This window comes from Haliotis asinina, chromosome 2, assembly GCF_037392515.1.
Source record: "Haliotis asinina isolate JCU_RB_2024 chromosome 2, JCU_Hal_asi_v2, whole genome shotgun sequence".
NCBI lineage: Eukaryota > Metazoa > Mollusca > Gastropoda > Lepetellida > Haliotidae > Haliotis > Haliotis asinina.
Genome location: NC_090281.1, coordinates 23,600,657 through 23,626,603, shown reverse-complemented (window position 1 = coordinate 23,626,603; position 25,947 = coordinate 23,600,657). Strand labels below are relative to the sequence as shown.

Sequence of the window (25,947 nt, the reverse complement as noted above, 5' to 3'; positions counted from 1 at the left end):
GCCCTTGGTGTTTCCAAATCTACAGTACACAATGCCGACAGAATTTACTGCTCCATTGTGTTCAACGACCTGTTTCAATATTCCAGCAATATCACGGAGGCTTCACACATTGTACCCATGTGAGAAATCGAACCTGGGCCTTTAGTGTGACGAGCGAACGTCATAAACATTAGGTTACCCTACCCCCTCTTGCTTCTGCAGTTAAGGTAGGGAGGTGATACAGGGTCTGTTAGGTCTACGAGATGCATACTGTTATACATACATGTGTCACAGGCGGTGTTGTTTTCGGGAGAAATATGCCCACCATATTCAGTTAACAGTATTGGTTTTGTTCGCTCTCAGCAATACTGCAGCTCCCATTAGCTCAGTCAAACCGCTTCCTTGACTTGCATATCACACACTGGTTAATGACTATCACCCTATGAGATGATAAAACAGAAGTAACCAAAATGTGCCATCAGGAGCGTGTCTGGGTTCGCTATATATATTTTTTAAAGAGGGTACATATTTGACATAGCTGTCAGCAATACTCCACATTATAAACGTTGGACCAGACAAACGGGTTACCGAAAGCAACTTTATCGATCCACATCATAAAGCAAGATGACCATAATGGTCAGTCACTGGCCCCTTGATTCCTTCTAGACAGCTCTTACAAGCACCTGACAAGTGACTGCTTCAAGACAGAGGTACCACAGGGATTCGGGGCATTGGAACGAGATACTGCACATTGTCCTTGTTGATAGGGGAGGGCCCATTGGATAACTGCCGTACTATGCAGCCAATACAGAAAAGAAGAATTCCAGAAACACTGGGCGAATTGAGCCAACGGAAGTGTCGAGAAACAACAGAACAACCTTCAAACGCTTGGTGGTAAATATTTAATCCACAGAGACAATGACTGGCGAAAGAACAGCATTAGTGTCAGCGAAATAAATAAAAGCATCTCTTCCGCAGCATCATATTTACAAGATTAACGCCATGTGTACAAAATAAACGTACGTACCTTTCACAAACGTTTGATCAATACATTGGTTATACAATCACGCACTTCCTTCCCTTGTGACACAATTAGTAACATTTTATCCTAACTATTATAGAACAATGGAGTATTCTGCAGGGTTAATAGTTTTAATAATCAAATCTGTACAAGCATAGGCCCTAACACACGGTCAGCAATCAGTCGCACATTAGCTATGCATGACTGATAAGGCTGTGTTGGCCTTACCTAGCAACATACCAGTTCCATCGACAGGTAACACAAAAAACGACCAGGAACTGCAAGGTCAAGGTAGAGTCATGTCTTCTGACTTGTCTCGAATAAACTATATTCGAAAGCTATTCAGCTATTACGTAGGTGTCATCTGTTCTACAGTTAACAAAAAAGTTCATGGTGAAACCCTGTTTATAAGATAAGTGATAAAGTAAGATGAAGGGTTTTAAGACCATGGACCTGTGAACGTGATGATCGAGTTAGTAGAGCTCTATTCAACACAATTACATTGTAAAATGTTCGTTGTGGTCTTAAAAGGGAAACTACACATATAGTACTTATTCATGCTAAACAATGCTATGCATATAATGGACAGGACTGTTCATCCATGCCAAAAACATTTGGCTGACTCTAGTAATCACATAGGCGTTAATGATCACACGATCACATTAAGGAGCGTAAAAAGTAAGCATTTAATAGGAACATAAACCTCTCCCAGGGACTTCAGATTTTTATCTGTACTCCCTCTGATGTCCCGGAGTTAATACCATGAATACTGTCTGCTGCATGTACTTGTGGCTTATCTTAGCACGGCAAGACTGTAAACGGACACATCCTGCTGTGAATGGTTGTGGTTTGATAGAATCTACAGCTCTGGTGAATATTATATTCTGAATAGTTAAAACCCAAACAGGACACCGTGCAATTTAGATCAAACTATTCAAGGAAGAATAAATATGAGGGGCGGGTTCCAATTGTTCCGCATGCAAAATGTTTGGTAATCTGGTATCATCAACCTCTGAAGATAAAACATATCACTACTGGTCACATGGCAAAGCCATTTTGGGGTGTATTTTTCTGCTTTTATGTTGTTGCTGGCATTTTTCAGTTTTTGTAATCTTTGCTAATAGGGATTATCAGGAAATATGACCCCGTTATTTTTATTGACAAGTTAGAAATATTGGTATGAATATAATCAAGTGTGTGCAAATGCACAACTGACACTTCTTAGTTTAGTTATGATCGAAAAAGGCTATATTTGCCAGAACCGTTCATAAAAAAATTAATTCTGACTAGATCTTTGATGAAGAATTTACCAGTGTTTATCATATCTGCTCCCACTTCACCTATCAACATCAGCTTAAGCCTTCCTTACAGAAGCCACCTAAAACAGCCATTTAGAAACACCACCTCAACCTCCCATACATAATTATTCTGGGTGCTAAGAAATCCAACAACAGTACAAGCACTGAAACACAAAGTCTTATCTATATATGAACACATCTGTTAGCTTTAAAATCTAAAATGTCTTGCAAATTTATTAATTATGCAGATCCTTAGGGCCAACATGTCATCTTGTCTTTAATCCAACTCAAATATCCCTCCGAAAGTGATATGTATATGAACAATTTTATTATTGCGCTGAAATGTAACCTGCTTGCAAGATGACCCAGGTATTAAACACAAACAGATGTTCTGTTGAGACAACTTACACTAAACACACAAAGGATGAAATACCACTGTGAAAAAAGCTTCAGTCATTCTTTCTCCAAAGAAGCTTCATGATGATTTGCTTATTTCTTGCACTGGTTTTGATAATGACAAGGTTCTATTTGTTTTATTTGTAATGCATTGAACATCGATGGTGTTTTAGAACTACTGTTTACACAACAGTATTCAAACCTAGAACATAAATAATGCACCTCAAAACAGGCAAAACAAATAAAATGGGAACAATTTTCACTTTAAAATATTTCTTTATACAATGTCACATATATGTACAACATACACATTTGCATTGCCACATACAACTATACATATTTGCTGCACAAACAAATGCATCAACTATACAATATATATATATATCTTAAAACTTAAGAAAATACAAATTATTTTCATAAAATTTCATGGACACAGTCATAACACCTATCAACCATTTATACAACATAACTATCGGGTACCCCTCAACTAACCAGCATAACAATCAATGCCCATCAGTACCTAATACAGAACCATGTAACAGGATGGTGGAGATTTCATTTCTACAACTGCTTCAAGCCCAACAAAAAGGCATGCGTTTAACAAGGGGGTACAAAATTCTTAACAAGTTGCTCCTAAAACCATTGATCTATAGGACATTTAAGGTGTAATGGACATCATGGACACCTGGTTCTTTCATATTACCATAGCCGTAATAAGGATGATCATTAATATCATTCAGTAGTATATCATTTATGAAACTGATTTTGGTGGGAAATTTAACCACAGTGGCTTTGTATGGAGCATAAAAACATAAAATCATATGGTCTGCTACACAATATCTGGCACACACTAACATGATATATGTCGTAAATCATTGGTGACCTTTTTGTCATATCGTGGGTATCCGAGGCTAAATGTTATGTTTCGACATGTAATATGTCTGTAAAGCTGTAAACATTCACACATCAGGTGACCATCTCATCACTGGTTCTCCATTTCATAATATACACAGATGACACAATTTTCATTTGTCCACTTATTTCCTTCAAATCTTAACCATCTGATATAAATATTTAGCCTTGATTACTAAGTGAGAAAAATTTTGTATTTCACTGGTGAGTCAAATCAACAAAATTGTTGTATTGCTTTCTTACTGCAATCCTCAACTTGATTAAAATCTTTTTGCTTAATCCAGTTCAACATGCTCAAAACCATAAGACAAAAATATTCAATCAAACAAGCAAAGCCTATTTGGTATGAAATAGCATAGTAAAATAATTTGTTTCTTCTGGCCTCAGGAAATACCGGTACAATTGTCTGTGCCTAAACTTTGTTTGATAAATGTCAGTACAAAAGACAAAAGTAAGCTGATTTTGCAAGGATGTGTACAAAACCTGTTTACATGTGGTAAAGTCATTTGGTGAATGATTGTGCATATGTTTGGGGGGAGAATCAACATTTCTGCTACATCTACACACCATGTAACTGATGGTCTGTTTCGACAGAGCAAAACTTTCATTTTGACATTTCTGTAACCATCAGTTCTTCAACACAGGATATTCTGGCAGATGTTAGAACAAGGAACACAACAATGATTTCTTTGTATTATATAACAGTTGCACAAAGCCATATTGCAAAGTTAAACACAAATATCAAATTGGTTTCACCCTTGATCTTCATGAAGGAAAGTTTTGTGTCATATTTGATCTTGAGAAATAGTACTTCCTACAAGTAAACACAATATATGGAAATCCTATGAAGTTCTGAATATTCAATCCAAAACTTTGAGATAAGTAATGCTACTTTGTTCAATCAAAGGCTTGTTCCAAAGTCTTTACAATATAGTTAGTTCAGATTATCAGAGATAGCATAAGTGAGTGAGTGAGTGATTGAGTGATTGAGTGAGTGAGTGAGTTTAATTTTGAGGCACACTCAGCAATAATCCAGCTATATGGCGGTGGTCTGTAAATAATCAAGTCTGGACCAGACAATCCAGTGATCAACAGCATGAGTATCTCTCTGCACAATTGGGAACCGATGACATCTGTTAACCAAGTCAGTGAGCCTGACCTCATTAGTCGCCTCTTACCATGAGTGAATGCCTTTAATAAGTGGAATAGAGAGAATGCCCTGTGCAAGGTAAGACAACATCAGCAACCATCAGCAATACTGACAGTCTGTGACCATGCAAGGTGCTTGCTACAACCTCTGCAGAAGTGTTGTGGTGTAAGGAAGGTTATGGTTAAAGAAATAAAAGTTGATAATACATTATTACAGTATAATTTGGTTTTGAATCAGGAATCTTGGAAAGAAGAACTTGAAACAAAACAAAAAAAGCCCCAGAGCATATCTTGACTCTACTTGTTACATTTGGGATTACACTTTGACAGTAAGCAACAGATTTTAGTACCTTTCGGGTTCAGTCCCATCTGGGATTCAAAGTCACACCCTCACAGTCAGGTACCTAATGCAATTCCACCATGGATCCAAACCTTGATGTCTGACACTGAGGGTGTGGGTTCAAATCCCTGATGGGACTCGACCCAAAGAGGACTAGAATCTCTACTTTACTAAGAAAGTGTAAGCCCACATTATAACGTATGTTCAACTATACTCCTGTGACTGTTGTAAGGCTATTTACATATGGTACTCATGATCACCTTAGCGCTAGATTGCTGTGTACAACAGCGTGCAGGAGGCTAAAACTTTAGTTTCAGTTTCTTTTTTCCAAGTCATGGGACAAAACATTGAGACATTTAGCTAGTCTTCCACTTTCGTCAAGGAGACATGGTAGACCTTGTCCAAACTGCTTCTTTAACAGATTTCATGTTAGTATATGATGATACAGATGGCAGTTTGTCCAATAACTACACTGAAATTGCATATTAAAAGCTGATAATTCTACATGAAAATAAAATTTGAAAGACAACAAACTTTCATCACATCAGTATCCAACACAGAGGGTTGAACATTTCAAACGTTTCATAAATAAGGTATCACAAACAAGTGGAGAGTGAGTGAATGAGTGAGTGAAGTTTGTCTGCCAGTGTCCACATAATGCAATCCAGCTGCATACCATCTTCCTCACTCCGGTCTGAGTATTGCAGACAAGCATCCAGAGCCCCTAGGATTGTCTTGGTACAAATGTGGGCTTATTTCAGGCCCAGGCTGACCTTCTTAGGGAGAGGTCTGTGAAACAGTGAACTTTTCCTCCCATTGTGATTTCAACTGTTGAAACTGAGCTAGCTTAATGGTATACAAATATTTAGAAGTACTGACTGCTTGATTTTTTACTTTTGACCAACTGGATGAGTTCTAAAATATTTCCAAATGAAGTATAGCCAATAATTCACTTTTGAAGTGTAATTCTTCCTTTTGATTTTATTGAAATATAGCAATTTCAATCCCAAAACTGTATGTTTTGTGACTGACTGCACCGAGGAGTTCTGAATGTCTTGTATAACCTTGACAACATTTGGCACTTGTAAGAGGAGCGTGTTTGGTGGGGCAGCATGCATGTGCATGCACACACGCGCATTCTTGGGGTGGAGTGGCTACAGACAACGACAACATGCAGCATGCACCAAGTTCATAGTTCAGCCATCTGAAAAGAGACAACAGAGTCAGATAGAGATTGATAGAAGTCCAGTGACAGGAGCAGAGCATTTTACATGTTACAAAACAGCAGCTAACCATTGCATTACACACCATCAGTCTTATATACATATCAGGACTAGCCTTTTCAAATATAAAGTGGGGTACTATTTGACGGTTTCCAAACATTTAACTTAAGTTGACAATGAACTTTGTAGGAGAAAAAGTGGTTTTAACATGATCATTCCGTCCCATTGTTCATATGGGTCCTAACCCCAGCGCCACAACTATCTCAAGTCTACTGCTTGACAATTGTTAGATGAGCCACAATCTGACAAATGACCCCAATTTGCATATATGGGAACCCCCTTCCGAACACTCCATTTAAAACAAGAGGGAAACAGGTTGTTGTCTAAATACTGAAAAGTTCAATTTCCTCATGTCGTGATGGTGTTTTGCGGAACTAGGAACTAAATCGCTCTACAAGACACATGTTAAACAGTAGTGGTACTGATTTCATGCCTAGATCAGCATGTATTGCATGTGCTTAATCACCAATCTACCTGTAGCATCCAAGTGTATTCGTCCAGATTACTTGCCCCACCTGCTTGTCACAAACATATTCACTGCGCTGGCTCATCTAATGCTTGTCCAGCATTAGGTGGATGTATGGCAGCTACGATCATCATAATACTAGGATGCTTTTACTCTACATCATAATAGCGAGTGAGTTTTGTTTCACACCATAACAACATTCCAACACTAGCATAGATGGGGACAGTAGAAATTTGCTTCACACATTGTACCCATGTGGGGAATGCTGAAAACTAGGGTACCCCTGAACCATCATAAACACAATGCTTGTTTGGATAAAATAGAATTACTTATATTTCAAATTTCTATTCTACATAGTTGTCTCTGGTACCTACCACAATGCAAACTAACTACAGTCTAAGACATCTATGAGCATGCATACATAACTGCCTATGTAACTTAAGTTGTCCAGAGTCAGATTCATCTTCCTACACCATATGACTTGACTGCCATCTACACAGATTTTACCACCAAATGTATACAGAATTAACACCTAGTTTAAGCTTTCTTAAATTATCCATTGAAAATGTACATACATTAGGTTATATTTATGGCATTATAAGTATAAACTGGTTATACACATCTGCTGACAATTTTCCCAAATATTCCACTTAAGTTAGAACATTAAGAAGTTGCCTCATAAACTTTGAAAAGAGCCTAAGAGGCTTCTTCAGACACAAATACTTGTCTACATTGCCATTAGACCAAGAAAAGGGAAATAATACACACATTATATTTCGTTGTAATTTCTTGCGAGGACTTTTCATTTATACTGACAAGATAATCTTGATGGTGCTACACAACCCACAAATGATTTTCAGTCATGATAACAGGCAAAAATGTCGCATGAAACAAAAAGAACCCATAATTCACATTCAGACACCATTTACTGGATTGACATATTGTCCGATGAAGAACTCTGATTTATTTAATTTCAGGAAAAGAATATATCTTGGAATATGTGGAAATCAGAATGAAAGATGGTAAACAGTTATTTGTGAAGTCTAAGCCAATTTCAGAATGGAACAAAAGATTTCCATAACCAAAAAGCTTTAAATCCAAACGTTTCTCTTCATTTGATGAGAACAAGTTGGGAAAAAGCCCTCTACCGATATCTTCTGTACCTGCCAGGTAGCACAAACAACGTCCACTGAAGTGGTTCATGACTGATAGCATGACAGTCAGCCATCAATTTCTAATTACTGTGATTCATACGGATAATGTCCTTACCAGAAACTTGGATTGATGCAGTTAATTACTGTGACATTCACGTAAGCTGAATATTTGATGAGCTTCCAATTGATGAATTCCTTCACCTGCTCGCACTCTTTCAGCCGATTAGGTTTAATAATTTGTGAATAACAGTCTTTTACAGATTAAATCCTTTCAGACCAACTCTTGAGGCAGCTTGACTCTTACGAAGTTTGATACTTTAGATAAGACTGAAAAAATATGCAGTAAGGGGGGAGTGCATTCTGTAGTGTCAGCATTCTGTCTACATGTGTGACCTGGAGGCTCTGGCAAAGTGGAATTAGTTTCACTGATGCAAGAATGTATTTAATGTTATTCCATGCAGTGTGGATAGAGGACATTTGAGCAGTTTATTAATTAGGCTCAAAGTTTAGGCTTTTTATTCACTCATATCATAATACGACACCTTAAAGGAATGGATGCTTCAACAATGGCATGGTAAAATATATAACATGAATGATTGCATTTCAGCTTAGTATTGATTAGATGACTGGGTGTAACTTTACTTTGAACAACATCCAAGTCATATACAGTATGTCAGCTTTTAATGGGAGAAACACATTACAAGTTGAGCAAGTGAGCTGGATTTAATGCTGCTTTAAACACTATTTCAGTCTTTATGTCTACCACTATAGTGAAACCCAAATGCTTTATTGCTCTGTTGAAAACCTGAAGCTTTATTCTCTTTATTCTATTACTTTGGTGAAACTCACAAATTTAATGTTTATCCCTTCATCTCTTTGGTGAAACCCACAAGCTTTATTACCTTGGTGAAACCCACAAGCATTATTATTTTGGTGAAACTCACACTATTGGGTTTGGTGCTGACAAAATCTAGGAAAATCCAGGAAGAACAATATTTAAAGTCACAAAAGATTTTGGTGTGCCAAAAGAACACACCTCTTTACAGCGAACTGAAGAGTCCACAGTTAAGGGTGAGATCAGAGAAATTTGTATATGTATCACAGCATCTAAGAGCATTACCGGATTTAATACTGAACAAAATCAACAGAACTACCCTTTTGAACAGTCATGCTAGTAGCTGTGTAAGTGGTAATACTATATACATAAGAATCTGTTGGTGTTTTTTCTTCATGGAAAACATAGCAATTAATTAGTCATGCAGATAGTAATGGAAATAGGTGACTGTTTACGGGGGAAATGTTATATTTATGCAAAAAAACAGTTGGTGGTTTTGTTTCATTCTGATTTGACTTTTATAATTAGATTAAATTTGAAATCATAAAAATAGGCAGGACAAAAGATCAAGGTCCTTGTCATAATGTTTGTGGGAAATTGCAGCAGGCCCAAGGTTCAAATATTACAAGAGCAATGTTCAAGGATCCAGACCTCCACAAATTTGAACACTCTTAAACATGATGAAAAAAGAATCATCTGCATTATCTTAGATGTGACTTATACTAGCTGTTAACGTGATCTGTTCGCATGGATACAGGAACACTGACAATAGATCTTCTTTGAGATGACAAATATACCAAGAATATATAGAACTTGAGCTTGTACACCTGCTAAGGAATCAATGCTATGAGCAAGGTCTATTTCTGGAAAGGGAGTGGTCATGAAAAGGTACTTGTGGTTAGGTGTTGTGAGTTAAAAGTATTCCAATCTGGCTCGTAATACCAATATAGGATGAGTGAGTCAGTTTAGTTTTACTCCGCACTCAGCAAGATTCCAGCTATAACCCATATAGGAAACAACAATGGGATTTCACTAACAAGATCAGTAGCACCAGTGGTTATTATTCTGAACCATAAGTAGGTGTATAAAAATACTGTGAAATACACATCCATCTATCAAAATTTAGAGAACATTTGCGGATTAGTTAATCTTGTTATAAGAATGATGATATATAATTATTGCCACACTTCACTTGTTCGTATACACTTGTAAGGTGTGGGACTCACCTGACACCCATCAGTAATATAGAATGGGACATGTCTTGATAGGCTATAAACACTGACTGCACTGTAAAGTGACTGTAATCACAGGACTAGTAAGACAGTAGTGTATGTAAACCAGTGAAGTACTGGTGATAATTTAAACTGACATTGTACTGTACTTATGGACTCGGAGGGATCCAGTGGTGCTTATGTCAATGTGAGATATACCATATGAATCATATTCACAGATGTAGCAAGATTCACGTCTTACATGGCAATCTGAACAACAGCGACTTCATGCATAAAACACATGGCCACATTGAAAAGTCAAACTGACATTGTCAGCCTGAGAAGTACCTCCTGCCTCTAAGAAACTTTGCTATATACCAACAATGACCTGAGATATGAGCGCTTGTTTATAGGCTCTTCTCCATAACAAAACAGCTTCTATGTTAAAGAATAACAACATTTACTCTAAGGGAGCAACAATTTAAACAAACATGCCATTTTCAGGTCAAAAAGATTTTCAGTAGTTTGGGAAGGAATTGTCTGTATTACACTGCATTGTCAGTGGCATAATAACAAAGGGTAGAAATAACTTCCAGGTGCCCACATCTATATAAGAGCTCAACAGCTGTTTACTAACACTGTCTGGCAAAAACATCTTTAAGACTGATTTTATATCAATGATTGTTCATTCATATTTCTTTTGTTTTTGCATCTCTATTTTCCTGAAATTCCTGGGAAGTATTTTTTTTTTTTTTTGACTGACATTGTTTTGGTCTCAATATTTTGGTTTATTACTTATAATATGGAATTTAAAATAGTTCCGGTAGGTTTTATATTTAAGATTTCATACATTTGGATGAGTGTTTAAAATTCGAAACCCTCGGACATATGTCCAACAGACACTGTGCTAGAGTACGTTCACCAACAACTGATTTTCAATACTTTCTTCCGTACTTTTAGATTAATTAGCTGAATGAGAATTATGCAGTGGTTATACCATATTGTTAGGATTATAATCTAGTATTGTCCATGTATGAAAACACACTGTCCAGTCAGTAAAAACAACCCCATTGTCATCTCTGATGTTTTAGTGCCCTTAACATATTTGCTTAGATTTTTATCCTAAGTGATACTGCCAGCAGATATAATAGTCATCAATATATGCAGTATCAAGGCAAAACCTTTGTGACCTAATTATGGCATGATTTTGCATTTGCTAGAAGCACCATTGTAACACAAAGTGACAAAACTGTCTACATCCTAGACCCTACTTTCTTTGAGCACTACCACATCTTCAATAACATCATCATACAATTCACCTGGGACACTCTCTGAACACTCCTCTGTAGTTGACACAGCACTGCCTCCATTCTTCAGCACTTCTTTTTTACTATCTAGGCCATTTCCTAGCTCCTCTCCTCCTACTGAAAGCACAGAGTTGCCATTGGGCACACTGTCATTGTCACCATTTTCTAGAAGCAAGGGGCTGCCCTTGCCATCAACAAGCTCTGACAAAGTTCGGTTGAGACTCTCAGAGTCCTCTAGAGCTTCACTAACATCATCAGCTGAATCATCATTGTAGAGACTGTCCCCGAGCAGGCCTCCATTGGGTGGGGAGAAAGTCATCTTCAGTTGCATCACCTGGACATTACCAAGGAAAACAATCATCATTTCCAGTCCTAGTGTCAGTGAGTGAGTCGGGTTTTACACTGCTATATTACAGAGCAATATTGCAGTGGCAAACTCCAGGAATGAGTTTCAAACATTGTACCACTGTGAGCAATCAAAACTGGGTCTCCAGCATTTCAGACATAGTAGATGACTGACAAACTAGTGATGGATCACTTCCTTAGGTGGCATTTAGAAACAGTGTGGTGTACAACAGGAAAGGTTCTATGGATATGCCTTTCTTTATCATTAATAATCCAAGTGACATTTCAGTTTAGATACAACCATTACTTGCTTGATAGTGATGTTAGCATTTACACTGAAATGTCTCTTTCATTGATGATAAAGTATTTATAGAAATTTCCCCATTGTTCAGTCATTGATATGACTGAGATTGGTTTTACGTTGCTTTTAGCAATATTCCGGCAACATCATGGAAGGGAACACCAGACATGGGCTTCACACATTGTACCCATGTGAGGAATCAATGGCAAGTGAATGCTTTGACCACAAGGCTACCCTAGTGATACAGTGATCCAATCAATGACGTGCATCAAATAAGCCATCTGATCACTTGCCTCATAATCCAGCATAGATGGTTGGGGACACAGAATCCCAGTAGGGTGGTGGACTGGGTTCATACCATGAACAAACACAGAAATACAGACAGGGCTAGAAGTTCTTAAGATTTATCTATTTCAAATAGCAAAGAAAATTCATCAGCCATTCTGATACCTTGATACAACTATAGTGTCAGCAGCAGTTCATACAAGAAACGCTCCTGGTCTCACCTCATCCTGCAAGTCAAAGATCTGGCTCTCCAGGTCCCCTGTGTCCTCTTCCCCGTGTAGCCGACCTGCAGCCACCATCTCCTCCTTCTATACAGACAACAGGCAATGCTTGGTTATAGGAGATAGCAGTGATTGATCAAATCTTATGAGGACAAACATATCTCTCATGCAGCAAGCATTATAATTCCTCACAGTGCCCAAAATTACTTATGTCTTTGTTTTGTATGCACATCTGTGGTTTGTATGTTCCATGATAATATATGTGGGCTGGGTCGACAACAACTTCACTGTGAGTGAGTATGGTTTTATGCCATTTCTAGCAATATTCCAGCAATGTCATGGTTTGGGACACCTGAAATAGGCTTCACACACACTGTACCTGTGTGGGGAATAGACCCTGGATCTTTAGTGTAACGAGTGAACGCTTTAACCACCAGGCTACCCCAATGCCCCACATATTTCAGATGTGATGTGTCAGCGTGTGGCACTGTGACACCAATGTTACTACATCCTTGCTGAGAAACAGGACAGAACTTTCATTTTCAGTTACACCATTGCCTGACATATGGGAAACTTGATGAACTTTTAGTCCAGAGAAAAGGTGTTGAGATCTGTACTGATGAAAAGACAATGCAAACACCATTAACAAGGAACATTCACACGACACATTTCATGACTATGACAGCAAGGTAAATGGTCTTTTTATTTCTTTTTTTTTCACATATTTCTAATACACTGTTTCACCACAGTACAATCACACACATACCACACTATATGACAAATGAAAAAGAGGTCTTCATATAAAACAATATGGAAAACACTGGCAACATTGATTGAAACTAATTCCGTTTCTGTGGGCAAAATTAACACAATAGCAATTGACTGGCACAGTGCTGCAACACAGACAACTAATCCATACCAGCTGCTAGGCAGCTGCAGTTTAGCTCACCTGAATTTCAATGCTTGCTATTTTCTGCTTAAGTTCAGCTATCATAGAAGTGTTTTCTGCCTCTTTAATACGAGCCATCATTGACTCCTCTTTTTTCTGAAATACATTTGTTGGGTTCTGTATAATGTCATCAAGAAGTACTTCTATATATCAGAAATAATCTACTCCTAATCACTGCTATGTGATGCAACACATACATAGAATTAAGTCTACATAAACAGAAAGTGAAATATTATTTGGTGGTGTCAGTTACCATGAATATTAACAAAATGTAATTTCATATAAATGTATATATAGAGATATATTACCAAGAAAAAAATAAACTCTGCCTTAATAACATGGAAATTATAATGTTACAGAGTAATTCCATAAGGGTTACCCAACTGAACATTCACAAATTTTTTATGTATAGATGCACAACTGAAGCAATTGAAAGCTTAGCAAAAATTAAATGTCATGCACAAAATATCACAAAATATTAGGAACTAGCATTCCACATTACCAAAATATAAAGGAGAAAATATTGTATAAACTAGAAAAGTTTACTTACCCTAGACTCCATATCATCTATTTTACGTAGGAGCTCTTTAATAGTGGTTTTCATCTCCCGATCAGATTCTGAGGCTTCCTGAAGACGTGTTTTCAGTAATTTGTTGTCTTCATCCATTCGTCGAATTTGATTGGTACATATGTGGTTCTGTAAAAGAACAGACACATACATACAATTACATTATCTTAGAAGAAACATATAAGTGTTAGTTTTGACTTACACAAATGTCAAATGCTCCTTGAACCATGTTTGAACCTTCTTAAAAATGATTGATTATCTCCCCTTACCTAAGAAATGTTGATTATTAAATGCTTAATTGAGAATTTGTTTGTTGTTTCATGTTTCACTCAGCACTCAGCTACATGGCATATATCTGTAAATAATCTGGACCAGACAATTCAGTGATCAACATCCAGAGCATGGACCTATGTTGTTTTGATACAATGACTGTCAACCAAGTCAGCAGACCTAACCATTTGATCCCAACCTGACCATCTAACAGATGAGAGCAAGCATAATGGTTAAATTGGGACACAGCGGGAATAGGTAATGCTTAATATCTGAAATTACACAAACAAATACATTGTATGTCCATTGAAATGGAACAGGAACCCCATTGGCAAATGAGATACTGACCGAACCCTTCATTCAGAGATATTGCATTACAGAAAGAGCTTGACAGGAGGTTAAAATAACATAGTTCAAGGACTGTAAGATGGTCTGACAAAGCAGTTGGTTGTGACTCACTTGTGTTTCAAGCTCCATGACCTTCTGCTTTGTTTCCTTGCTCTCTGCCAGAGCCTGGGCCTCCCTCACTTTGACTGTCATCAGCTCTTCCTGCAGGTGCTTGATCTCCTGCTTGCTGCTCTTCTCCTTTGGTGATGTCACACTGTTCTGCCTCTCCATGTATGTCTAAAACAACAACAGGGTTAAGTCATGCCTGGCTTACATAACACAGGATAATTATGAATTAGCAGGGTCAGTTGACAGTACAGCAGCAGAGGTCAGTGAGTGGTTTCACACCATCTTTAGCAATATTCCAGCAAATATCATGGCTGGGGACACCAGAAATGGGATTCACATATTTGGGGAATAGATGTTTGCTTTTATTTGGGACTAATTAGAGGATAACTATTTGTAATCAGTTGCCAATTGTGTCAAAATACTTGCAAACATTAAAATTTCAAACAAAAAATATATGTTGTGTAGTTGAAACAGGCAAGTCTTCCAAAGTCTAAAACTTATATGCATTTTGCAATATTCGGTACATACTGTACTCATGTTGGGAACTGTACCCACACATTCATCATGAAAAACAAACAATATGGACTAGTCTACCCTGCCCCTTGTTACACTGAAGACTTCTAACCTCCCAATAGCTCTCAATCTCATTGACTTTCTGGCGGAGTTCCTTTAAGGACAGGTTGGCTTCTGCTTCACGTAACTTGACTGCTATTAGCTCCTCCTGTAGGTGTTGTACATCATTGCTGGGAGCTCGCTGCATCTTCAGGTTTGTCTGCAATGATCAGACATTACTAAAACATTTCTGCGAGCAGAATCTAACTCAAACTGACAGGTACTGACAACTGAGAGTGAATATGGTTTTACACTGGCTTTGGCAATATACCAGTAGTATCATGGTGGGAAATACAAAACTGGGCTGCACATACTACACCACTCTGGTACTGACAATTGTTGTTTCTCTTGTGATGTGGAAAATCTTCTCATATTGAGATATTACCTTATAGACATGTAATACTCTTTCCCAGTGGCTGCAGTCTAGGAAACAAGGTAAACCCATGGTGATTTGCATTAACTACAATCCACAAATAAAAAGACATACATAAACTGGGTCCTCACACAAACCATCTCATGTAAATTGGGTCTTCAGACAAGCATGAGGTTATAAGAAATTTTCTTGCACCAGAATCACCATGGAGAATGCAAGTAATAACATTCATAGAAGGTAATCAAATGGCTCAGCAAGTGAATATCACTTTACAGCAGCCTGCTGGTAGTAAAACATATTCCAGATGGACCAATGGTTAACACAAACTGGCTTGTGATTACTGTCACATTCATCCAGGCAACACTAATCACCTCCTAAAAGGATGGAGTGGTGTTACAGTGTCCCTTAAAATAATCATTTGTTTAGCAACATACATCTTCCAGTTCCTTGATCTTAGTCTTGAGTTCCTTGATGAGCATGTTAGTCTCCGTCTCCTTCAGTCGCACTCCGATCAGCTCCTCCTGCAGCTGTTTTATGACGGTCTTGGCACTCTCATCAGTCAGACACTCCGCCTCATCTATGCACTGGGTCTGAAAACCACATAGTATTCATACAGCACTTGTTCATTCATATACTAATATGGTTGAGAATTAGAGACAGGGACAGGGACATACAGAAATATCTATCAGGCTAGAAGTGAAATAAAAATGGATCATGATTTTCTTTTGCACCATTGGAGTAAGAGAGTGAATGTCGCTGAAAGCCACATTCAGCAATATTCCAGTTAAACAGAGTGGCTGTAAATCAAACCAATGGTTGATATTATGAGAAACATTCCACAACACAACATTTTGATAACAAGCAATTAATTAAGTTTGTAAATCTAACAACTCATTCCAAGTTCATCATCTTTTACAACATGAAATAGTGTTGGATCAGCAGAGCATTGGACCATTTTTAAGCCAGGTGCTCAAAGCATCAAGGAAAATCTTGAATTTAAAGAATACTAACTGACTAGGATTATTCATACATTCAGAGATAGGAAAATCCTCTGTTTTATACCAAAAAGAGAAAATCATTTGCTGGATTTATCGCAGGTCAACGTAATTGTCTCAGTAACAGTTTAGCCTCTCCAGATATCATGACAGGCAGCATGCTACACAATACATTCTATAGGACTTGCAACACTAAATATTACCATTGAATGTCTGAAAAACAAAACAACCCCGTCCCATATTAGTATAGACATGCTAGAGGGGTTATGGTGCCGCCTTTATATTATGTTTTCTACTGAATAAACATTTTGCTGAATTCCATAGAAATTAGTAATAGATTTTCCTTCTCTTTCAGATTAAAACATTTGATGGTTGTCATAGCCCAGACATTGTAAATTCTTATTAACATTATCTGCAGTACTGATGTGAAGCGATTGGTGTCAGAGCAAGTTTTGACATCATTGAGTGACTGAGGTAGCTTTCTGTCACTTTGAAGCTTATTTCTGTAACATCATGGTGTGTCAGTTGATGGTGGAAGGAAGTAATGTAAGTCCTTGATGTTTACTGCGTGTGGTGAGGAAGAAACCTAGAGACACTGTGAAGTGAGCTGAAGGTCCTTATAATCATATTTCCCAAAGGGACATAACTCTGCATAGTCATTTGTTAAGTCAGAAAACACCTGTGCACCCATAGTACAAGTATGTCATATTACCTTCACACAGCACTATAAACCCTTTTTAAGTGACTTAACAGGGTAATCTGTTTGATCTACCTCATCACGGGCTCTGTACAAGAAATACTTTAGATGGATAACACCTTAATATTTCAAACGGATATATTACATTAGTTGGCTCCATGCACTGATGTTGCATGTGATAATGTGCTGGCTTGGTTGAGGTGGCCACATGGCACGACACCGGAATAATCCATGACATGTTATACCATCAAGCAAGCAATTTCCACACCCAATTACCCACATATTTGAAACACAATCAAATTTTCTTACTTCTTTTGTTGTCTTAAGATACACATTCATTAACTTCAGGCTAATTTGAATATACATCACATAAAGTCAGTGTGGTGTTTTTTCTTTTCAGCAGAAATTCAGATATCCGATGCATAGTACATTATTATTTTACACCATACAATGCTGAACTGCAATTCCTTAGACTATCATCATGGTTTGCTTTTGCACATACCAGTATACTAAGCATTTGGACCAGCTGGGCCAGCCTGCTTTGCTCTTTTGGGGTTATGTTGGGTCACAGTACAGTTATCTCTCTCATTCTCTTAGGCCACTAAACATGTACCTTCTGGGGTTCTATTTTAGCCCATTAAACTTAGATCTTTGGGGATTTCTGTAGGCCACTAATCTTTTGGCGTTCTGTTCAGCCAGTTACTAAGCTTTACCTGCTCACAACATGAGGAGCAGCGCCTGTTAGCTGAATGCACAGTATGTGGTATCATTATGATGTCAGGTCCAAACACTTCAGACAGGACATGAAAATGACAAGTCACCGTGATTATCAGGAATTACATCAGCAAGTTAGAACTGTTTTTACACAAACATGTGCCTAATGTCATGCTTGAAATTGTTTTCCTTGGTGTAATTCATATCAGTTCAAAACTGCTTTTTGAGGTCACTGACCTCCCAGTGTTTGACGCTAACCTCAGTCTGCTGCCAAGAGACAATATATTTTCCTAATGGTTAGTAAAATTTAAGAAATGCTGGTCCAGTGGTCAAGTGTTGCAGAATTTAATTTAAGTAATTTCATTTTGTATGACTTTTGAAATAGGCATCAGCTTTAGACAAACCAACAACCTACACAACCCCGTGTGGTGTAATGGTAACATTTTGCTGATCTCCTAAATGTTTACTGGTGTAATATTATCTAAAACTTTTTTCAGTGTGTGAGTGAATGAATGAGTATGGTTGTATGTTGTTTTCAGCAATATTGCAGCAATATCATGCCCAGGCACACAAGGGCTTCATACATTTTACCCATGTTGAGAATTGAATGCATCATATTATTTTTGATGGGATATACAGATTATATAATCTATTACATGGTCTCTGATCTAACCTTAAACATGACAAATGTCTTTATCACATGACTGTTTTTCATGAATCAGATTAGCATCATGGTGAATTGTAAAACCACTGAAATACATTTAGTTTCATGTCTACTACTCTCAACAGAGCTTCAGACTATTGTCACACCCTTCGCTTCTTATGATTGTGAGTTCAGGACTCAGAACCAAGGTTATACAACTTGACTGCAGCAAGGATGTTAGGTCTAGTGCAGGTGGGGGTGGAGATGAAATATGGTTACAAAAATGGAAAATAATAAATGAATGGCTGATTATTAGTGTGAATGATGCTTGGAAATACATAAGTGCTACTACATAAACAGTTTTCTTAAAACCGACTGAGAGCATAAAACTATAAATACATCTTGGTTGGTTATTGTTGTTTAATACCTCACTTGGCAACATTACAGCTATATAGTGCTGATCTGTACATAAATGTGTCTGGACAGGACAATCCAGTGATCAACAGTGTGAACATATATCTACCAACTCTAACCTGGATCTTCCCAGGTGAATACAACTTGGAAATATGTGATTCATACAACACTTGATTAAAAAAATGCATTTAAGGCCAAATGAAGATTTTGTATTATTGGAACAAAACAAGCAGTTCACTGGCCTGTAGCTGAAGACCTTGGCAGTACACACATAAGATGAGTCGGCTCATCCTTGTTTGCCCAGTGCAATAGATCTCCATTGTTTCAATAACCATGGATTCATTCACCGCTGTATCTTTTAGACAGGAAGTAATGTCACCATCTCTGTATCTCCTACCATGGCAGAGAATTTCACATGCCCATGAGTGATTTTATTAATTTCAACGTTGTGTCATTGTGTTCCCATGACAACCCATAGAGCATACATATGACCACAAAACCCACTGGACAATCAAAGATGTTCACTGGAGACAATACTGACAAGCAATGTATTAAGGAGAAAACACTGCCACCTGGTGTTATATGTGCCCAGTACCTTCTACCCAGCGACCAGAGATGGATCACATAGACTCTTGCATGTATGATAGTACAAATTATCCTAAAGGCAATGTATTCACAGATGTGAGTGACAAACTGAAAATGTTCAAAAAGCTATCCATGGATATTCTCTGAAAAGATCACTAATCTACTGAACACAAATAAAGTACAAATGTCAGAAAACTGTCACATATGTTCAGCTTATGTTCAAGTTTACTGATAATGCCTACATACATATCAATTTGTTCTACAAAGTTTCCTTGCTCTCAAATATATTTTAAATATTCACTTTGACTCTCATAACATGTGATCACTATTGCACTAATGATGATTACAAGTGATCCATCTTTGGTGTTAGTTCTGGAGGCCTGAAAGGAAGGTCCCTGTAAGCATACTGCCCCATCAACTGTTGCTAGCAGGGTTCAGCTAGAACCCACAGAAGTCAAAGTAGAACAAAAGTTCCCCAACTGAACATACCCAGTGTCCACAATTGAGGTCTTTGAAACCATTTATGCCCTAGAAGGTTGATTAAATAAATGTCAAACATAAAACAAAATTAATCACTTGACTGTAATTACAAAACAGCATGCAACAACTTACGACATGATGTAAATCAATTCCAAATGATTCCACTAAATACCATGAGGGAATAAACTGGAAATCTGTCATAAGTTTCCAAAAATAAATAAATGCTACTAATATTGTAAGTTTTGTTAGTTCCATGCAAAGCATATTTGTTCAACCTATTAATATTTCATGGAATATACAAGGCCAACATTTCAAGGAAATTATGCGCCAGAACATATTGGATTTCCCTATACACTTTTTGGCATGATAAAATAAACACACAGAAAGCTTAAAACAAAGCCACAAAGTGTAAGAACACACAAAAATGCCAGATGGGCAAAACAAATCCAAACAAGAGGCATGCTTACAAAATATACAAGTGATAGAATCTAAATTCAAAATGCCCTGAACCATATTGTAATTGTGAACCCACTGATGTAGCTAACTAATACTATCAAGGATTTAGTAGTCAACATTCAGTCCAGGGTTCGACATTCAAGCCAGCATAGAATTTCAGTAAAAATTCCCAAATTTAACTACACATTTGCCAGTTATGTTGATATAGTATATATCTGATGTTGAGACTTTCTTTGAGAAGGAAAAGATTCTTGAAATAAATTAAAAAGGTCGAGGACATAGTCTAATTCTAGTTTCTTTAATGCAATGCTATGACAATATTTGAATCGCCAAATAAGATTTTCTTCCGATTAGAATAAGGGTACCGTTTCTTAAATGGGAGATAAATCCCTGACAACCACATTACTACCATGATTTTAGTCTGGGCAAAGACTTATTAGCATTGTTACTGACTCAGAGATGTTGGCATATCATTTTGTTGAGTCTGTTACCTTGAACTTAACATTCAGCATCATTTTTAGTAAATCTTTATGGCTAATGTAAGGACTCCTATCACCAAAACCTACAATACAGTGAGAACTATATCTGGACTCAGACTATGGGCTCACAGCTCACACAACAGACTGACACATCATCAACCAGCCAAAGCTCAGCTCTACAAGCTTTATTGCATTTTTTTCCATTCAAGTAAAAAGTAGTTTGAAGTATCATGCAGACATAAACATTTCTTTTATGTCTCTATGACTACAACCTAGAGGCAATACATGATATACTCACTCTTCTCTTAACTTCAGCAATGAGTATGTCAGCGTCTTCCAGTTTCTTCTGAGCTTCATAGTGTGACTGTTTGAGAACGGAGAGCTCATTTTTCAGAGCATACATTTCCTCAGCCTCCTGGGCCCGAATCACCTGGTCCTGAATAAGTCGATCTGCCAGAGATGCAGACTCCTGAAAGGATGAGTTCGTGTTGATATGAAACACTTAACTTCTGACATACTGCATGAACCATGTCACATCAATAGACAAAATACTAGTATCCTACTACATAGACAAGCTTCCGATCACTGAGGCTTACGTTTAAGGTAACATCAGAAGAGTATGAACATATATGACTTACCTTTTCAAGATTATCAATTCTTTGCCTGAGTAATCTATTCTCTGTTCTCAGTCTCTGTAACAAAAAACAATAAAGTTTAATGTATACTGGCAAATAAGGATAAATGGAGCACCGACTTGACAATTAACCTGTATCAGCATGTATTGAGTGCCAACAACGGAGCTTGCCATTTTGAGCGATGGGGCCGACGATCAAGAGTGACCATGTGAACATCAAGGTGTATGCAGCTACATGGAGAATCAACGTCATCATCATGCACTGCATGTGCACTAGCCTACAACTACTCTTCCTATCACAAACTAAATGGGTTTGATCATTGCTGGCACCAACTATTTTTTATAAACAAGTTCTCTGTGCCATTCAGATTTATCCTTGTTTGCCAGAAGGCGCCATGACCTGTGCATCTGATCAGTTGAAAAACCCATGTTTCAGTCTAGAGAATTGGATAATGACAATGTGAAACAACTGGAAATACACTCTGGTCATAGACAAGCAAAGACTCAAGCCATCAATGATATAAGCTATCCCTGGTAAAACCTATTAGCACCAAGAGACAACATATTCATGGGCACAAGCGTGTAACATCGGTTGCAGTAACAGTTATGTCTGTATCTGTTTACCCTCAGTTCTATCTGTTCCTCATTTTCTTTACTTTTCAAGGCAGTGTACTCCTTCTCCAGCCTGAAAGGAAAGAGAAACATCAATATAACAAGGTATGAAACTCCCCAAACATTTAGCCAGGCCACAGGGTTGGTTAGATGTAAAACTTGGCAGCCCTTTTCAAAACTTACTTTCCCACAAAATATCTTCATACACATGTCAAAAGTTTATCCACAGGGCAGGTGAATTTGAGAATCTGACAGTCTGTGTTGAAAAGAACCCATCCCAGATGGTAGGGCAGGTCGGTATTTCAAACACTTATAACATTAAAATCCATGGCAAATATCCACATCAATACAAATGATGACAGTCAAAATATTCCATTTCAAAATTATTTATTTATTCATTTACTCAATTCATGCATGAAAGACAAAGGGTTTGGGTAATAACCTAAAACCAGGAAGATGAAAGGGGCCCCTAGTTGCAAACGACATAGTAGCAAACCTCAATGACTATTTGTTTCAAACACAAATATGACCAGTGATAATTTTACAGAACATTAAGGTTTGTACACTTTACTGCTCAGTGTTACAAGGTTCACTAGAATTATACTAGAAAAAGGTGCAATAGTTTCCCAATACATATGATCCCAAGCAAGGTAAGTGACTCATTTGGTAAATACCAGGGTAAATTTTCTTTAAGTACAAGTTTAGTTTTACACAACTCTCAGCAATATTCCAGCTACATAGCTGTTTAAAGTACAAGTTACAAAACAGACAAAAAGCAACATATATGGATGTCAACTTCTTTACAGTGATTAACATGTCATTTAGGAGTATATGCTTGCCCATGCATCAAATCCATGACTTATTCTGATGAAGGAGCAAGCATACACTTAAAGAATACACAATAAAGAAGTTAACATCCATACATGTTGCTTTTCTTATGCATTCCACCTCTTAATGTCCTTCAAAGATTCTACAAACCAGAAAGTTTTCGCAAATGTCCATAATGTGCTTCAGGGTAAATATGAGATTATCAAACATGTTAAATCTCCCAAAGAGCCCTGATTCAAACACTCTCTTGGATTAGAATGTCCTGCATATATTCTACATGAAAGAAAACTAATACTATTCACACACTGACGACAAAAAATCACACACTTCTCATAGAAACTGTCAGTTAAATTAACTAATTTGTTGGGTGTGCTGAATATAAAGCAATATCTACACGTAGAGACTTAGAACAAAAGAAACAAGAAAACATTTAAAATTGTAGAAGGTTCCAAATAGCTAGATAGCAGTCAAGTGTAAATCACTTCTTTGAGAGGTATTTTAAAAGCAGTAAAGGAAAACCAAGTTCTGAGGATAGTCAACTTTGTTCTTGCAATGAGTGCAACATTTTGGCAGTGCAATAAAGAAGCTGACCATCCATTGAACTTGGCTTTCCTTCAAGTGTAAATCAGCTATGTACCTGAACCAGAGACGACTCATATTTTACACTAATCAAAAAGCTCCTGTCAACATGACCGTGGAGAAAGATAAGGAATAACACCATGCCACACAGAAGCAAGATGATGTATGGAGCTAGACACCAACAGCATCGCTGCCCCATACATAGGCAGCATTCTGGTAAAACACAATGTCCCCCTAAAGACTGCACACAGAAACAACACACTTAACCCAAATTAAAACCCTGATCTACAGGTGTCACTCAAGTATCTGGTAACACTTTGTTCTCAATCATCCAAGCTTAACCTACTATAATGTCATTAAGGAGTATTAGTCTGCACTTACAGGTAGCTGGATTACTTCAGGTAGTACTTATCTAATTAGACATGTTAGACAAAGGGGTAATTACAGTTTACGGTTTTAAGACGACATCCTGAGCTAGATAGGAGGAGAATGTTTGTGTTGTGTATTATGTGGTAGTAGAATCCTCTGCAGACAAGGGATGTCAATGACAATCAGTAGTAATGACACAAACGAGGTGTACCTTCCGTCATCCAATTGCTGGGACAATAAAGCTGTAATGGGAGTAATTTTGTTTAACCTGCTTTCACTACTACAACATTGGGGTACCTTTTGGTGAGTAACTATCTTGTTTTTCAGAATTTTTTTTTAGGACATTTTCTAAACTGTTTCTGTTTTAATATTACAACTGAGATTAGGTGCCTTACACTGACAGTGATGGGTTTCAACCCACAAAATTACTAGTGTCTGTACTTTACAGAGAAAGTATGCCCCTAAAAGATGCAGTTCACCACTTTCCATAAGGCATTTTGTGTTCTTAAGAATATTACACACTGACCTACATCATGGACACATCCATGTGAATTTCAACATGTAATGTGTTGAGAGATTTGATTATAATGTGCCACAGAGCCTCAAGATTAGATTTATGCATTGTTGTAATTTGCACAAGAGATCAAGATGACTTACAAGAAATCTCCCATAAACTCTTTAAGTTTTAAGACACCAAACATGTACTACATTAAAAAAATTTAAACATTGTATAGTACTATTCTTTGATCATGCTCAAGACAAATGACTTTTACTGTATAAAGAACAAATTTGGTCAGGACACTCCTTTTATTATTACCAAATTTTATTTGAAAAAAAACACAATAGAAAAATCTCTAAGAGTAGTTAATATAAATCTGAACCCCAAATCCCACTGGATATGATGTCAAATTTGAGTGAGAAAAATTATGACAGTTTAACAGTGCTAGGCACAGCTTAACTTCTCCCTCTGAAAGAGGCTATAATATGCATCAAATGTCTATTTAGAATGGACTTGTAAACTTCCTTTTTATATAAAGGGAGCACATATAATGTAGGCATGTCACAATACAGCAAAAACTGCAATGCACAATAATAAATATGTCATGTTTATTGTCAATACAATTGCATCATATCATTGTTGAAAAGTGGCATTGATATAAGAACGTTTTAAGCTTGTCAGCCAATCCAGTCATAATGATATGAATAAATATCTTAAACCAACTAAATTTGTTTTGTTATAGCATGAAATTCATTGTGTACCTTGTGGTCTGATGAAAACGTTTCACCATCTAGCTTGTGTTGCATGATTGCTGCTGTAAGAGCATGTTAACATTCTGTTTTGTAATGAGAGCAAACGTAACGTTAACCTGAGAGGATATTAGACAGGATACAGCAAAGCATCATAACATCATTTTATACATCAATACACTATTTCAGACACGTATTTATACTATATAACAAAATATATCAGAGCTCAAATTTCAAAAGGATAAATGACAATCAATTTAAAGTGCATTAATGCTTAGTAATTGAATTGATAGTAATTGAATGGATAGTACAGAAACAAAGGCTATACAGCATGGGAAAGGTTTGTGATATTCTAGAACTGCTCTGAACACAAAATTCTAGAAATTGTCAGAAAAAAATTGTGCATGGATTTAAAGACTTTAAGATTTCCCTTTTTCATTGAGGCAATAGATGACTGTGACACGTCTTGAAGAACTGACTACC

The 25,947-nt window shown here is 37.2% G+C and overlaps 1 protein-coding gene across 3 annotated transcripts in view; it reads right to left on the bottom strand.

Moving 5' to 3' along the window:
• Positions 1 to 862: 862 nt before the first annotated feature.
• Positions 863 to 25,947, bottom strand: part of LOC137273420 (ecotropic viral integration site 5 ortholog-like) — an 89,589-nt gene continuing 64,504 nt past the window's right edge. For 2 of the 3 annotated variants that reach the window (XM_067806103.1, XM_067806104.1), the window contains 12 exons: positions 22,453 to 22,513; positions 21,833 to 21,886; positions 21,493 to 21,663; positions 20,269 to 20,307; positions 16,166 to 16,321; positions 15,372 to 15,518; positions 14,750 to 14,914; positions 14,003 to 14,149; positions 13,453 to 13,548; positions 12,504 to 12,590; positions 11,364 to 11,685; positions 863 to 6,299 (listed from right to left, as the gene is read on the bottom strand). In XM_067806103.1, coding sequence (XP_067662204.1) covers positions 6,292 to 6,299; positions 11,364 to 11,685; positions 12,504 to 12,590; positions 13,453 to 13,548; positions 14,003 to 14,149; positions 14,750 to 14,914; positions 15,372 to 15,518; positions 16,166 to 16,321; positions 20,269 to 20,307; positions 21,493 to 21,663; positions 21,833 to 21,886; positions 22,453 to 22,513 — 1,453 coding nt within the window. In that variant the 3' untranslated portion in view covers positions 863 to 6,291. The remainder of the gene's footprint in view (positions 6,300 to 11,363; positions 11,686 to 12,503; positions 12,591 to 13,452; positions 13,549 to 14,002; positions 14,150 to 14,749; positions 14,915 to 15,371; positions 15,519 to 16,165; positions 16,322 to 20,268; positions 20,308 to 21,492; positions 21,664 to 21,832; positions 21,887 to 22,452; positions 22,514 to 25,947) is intronic. The other variant, XM_067806105.1, reaches the window with a different exon arrangement.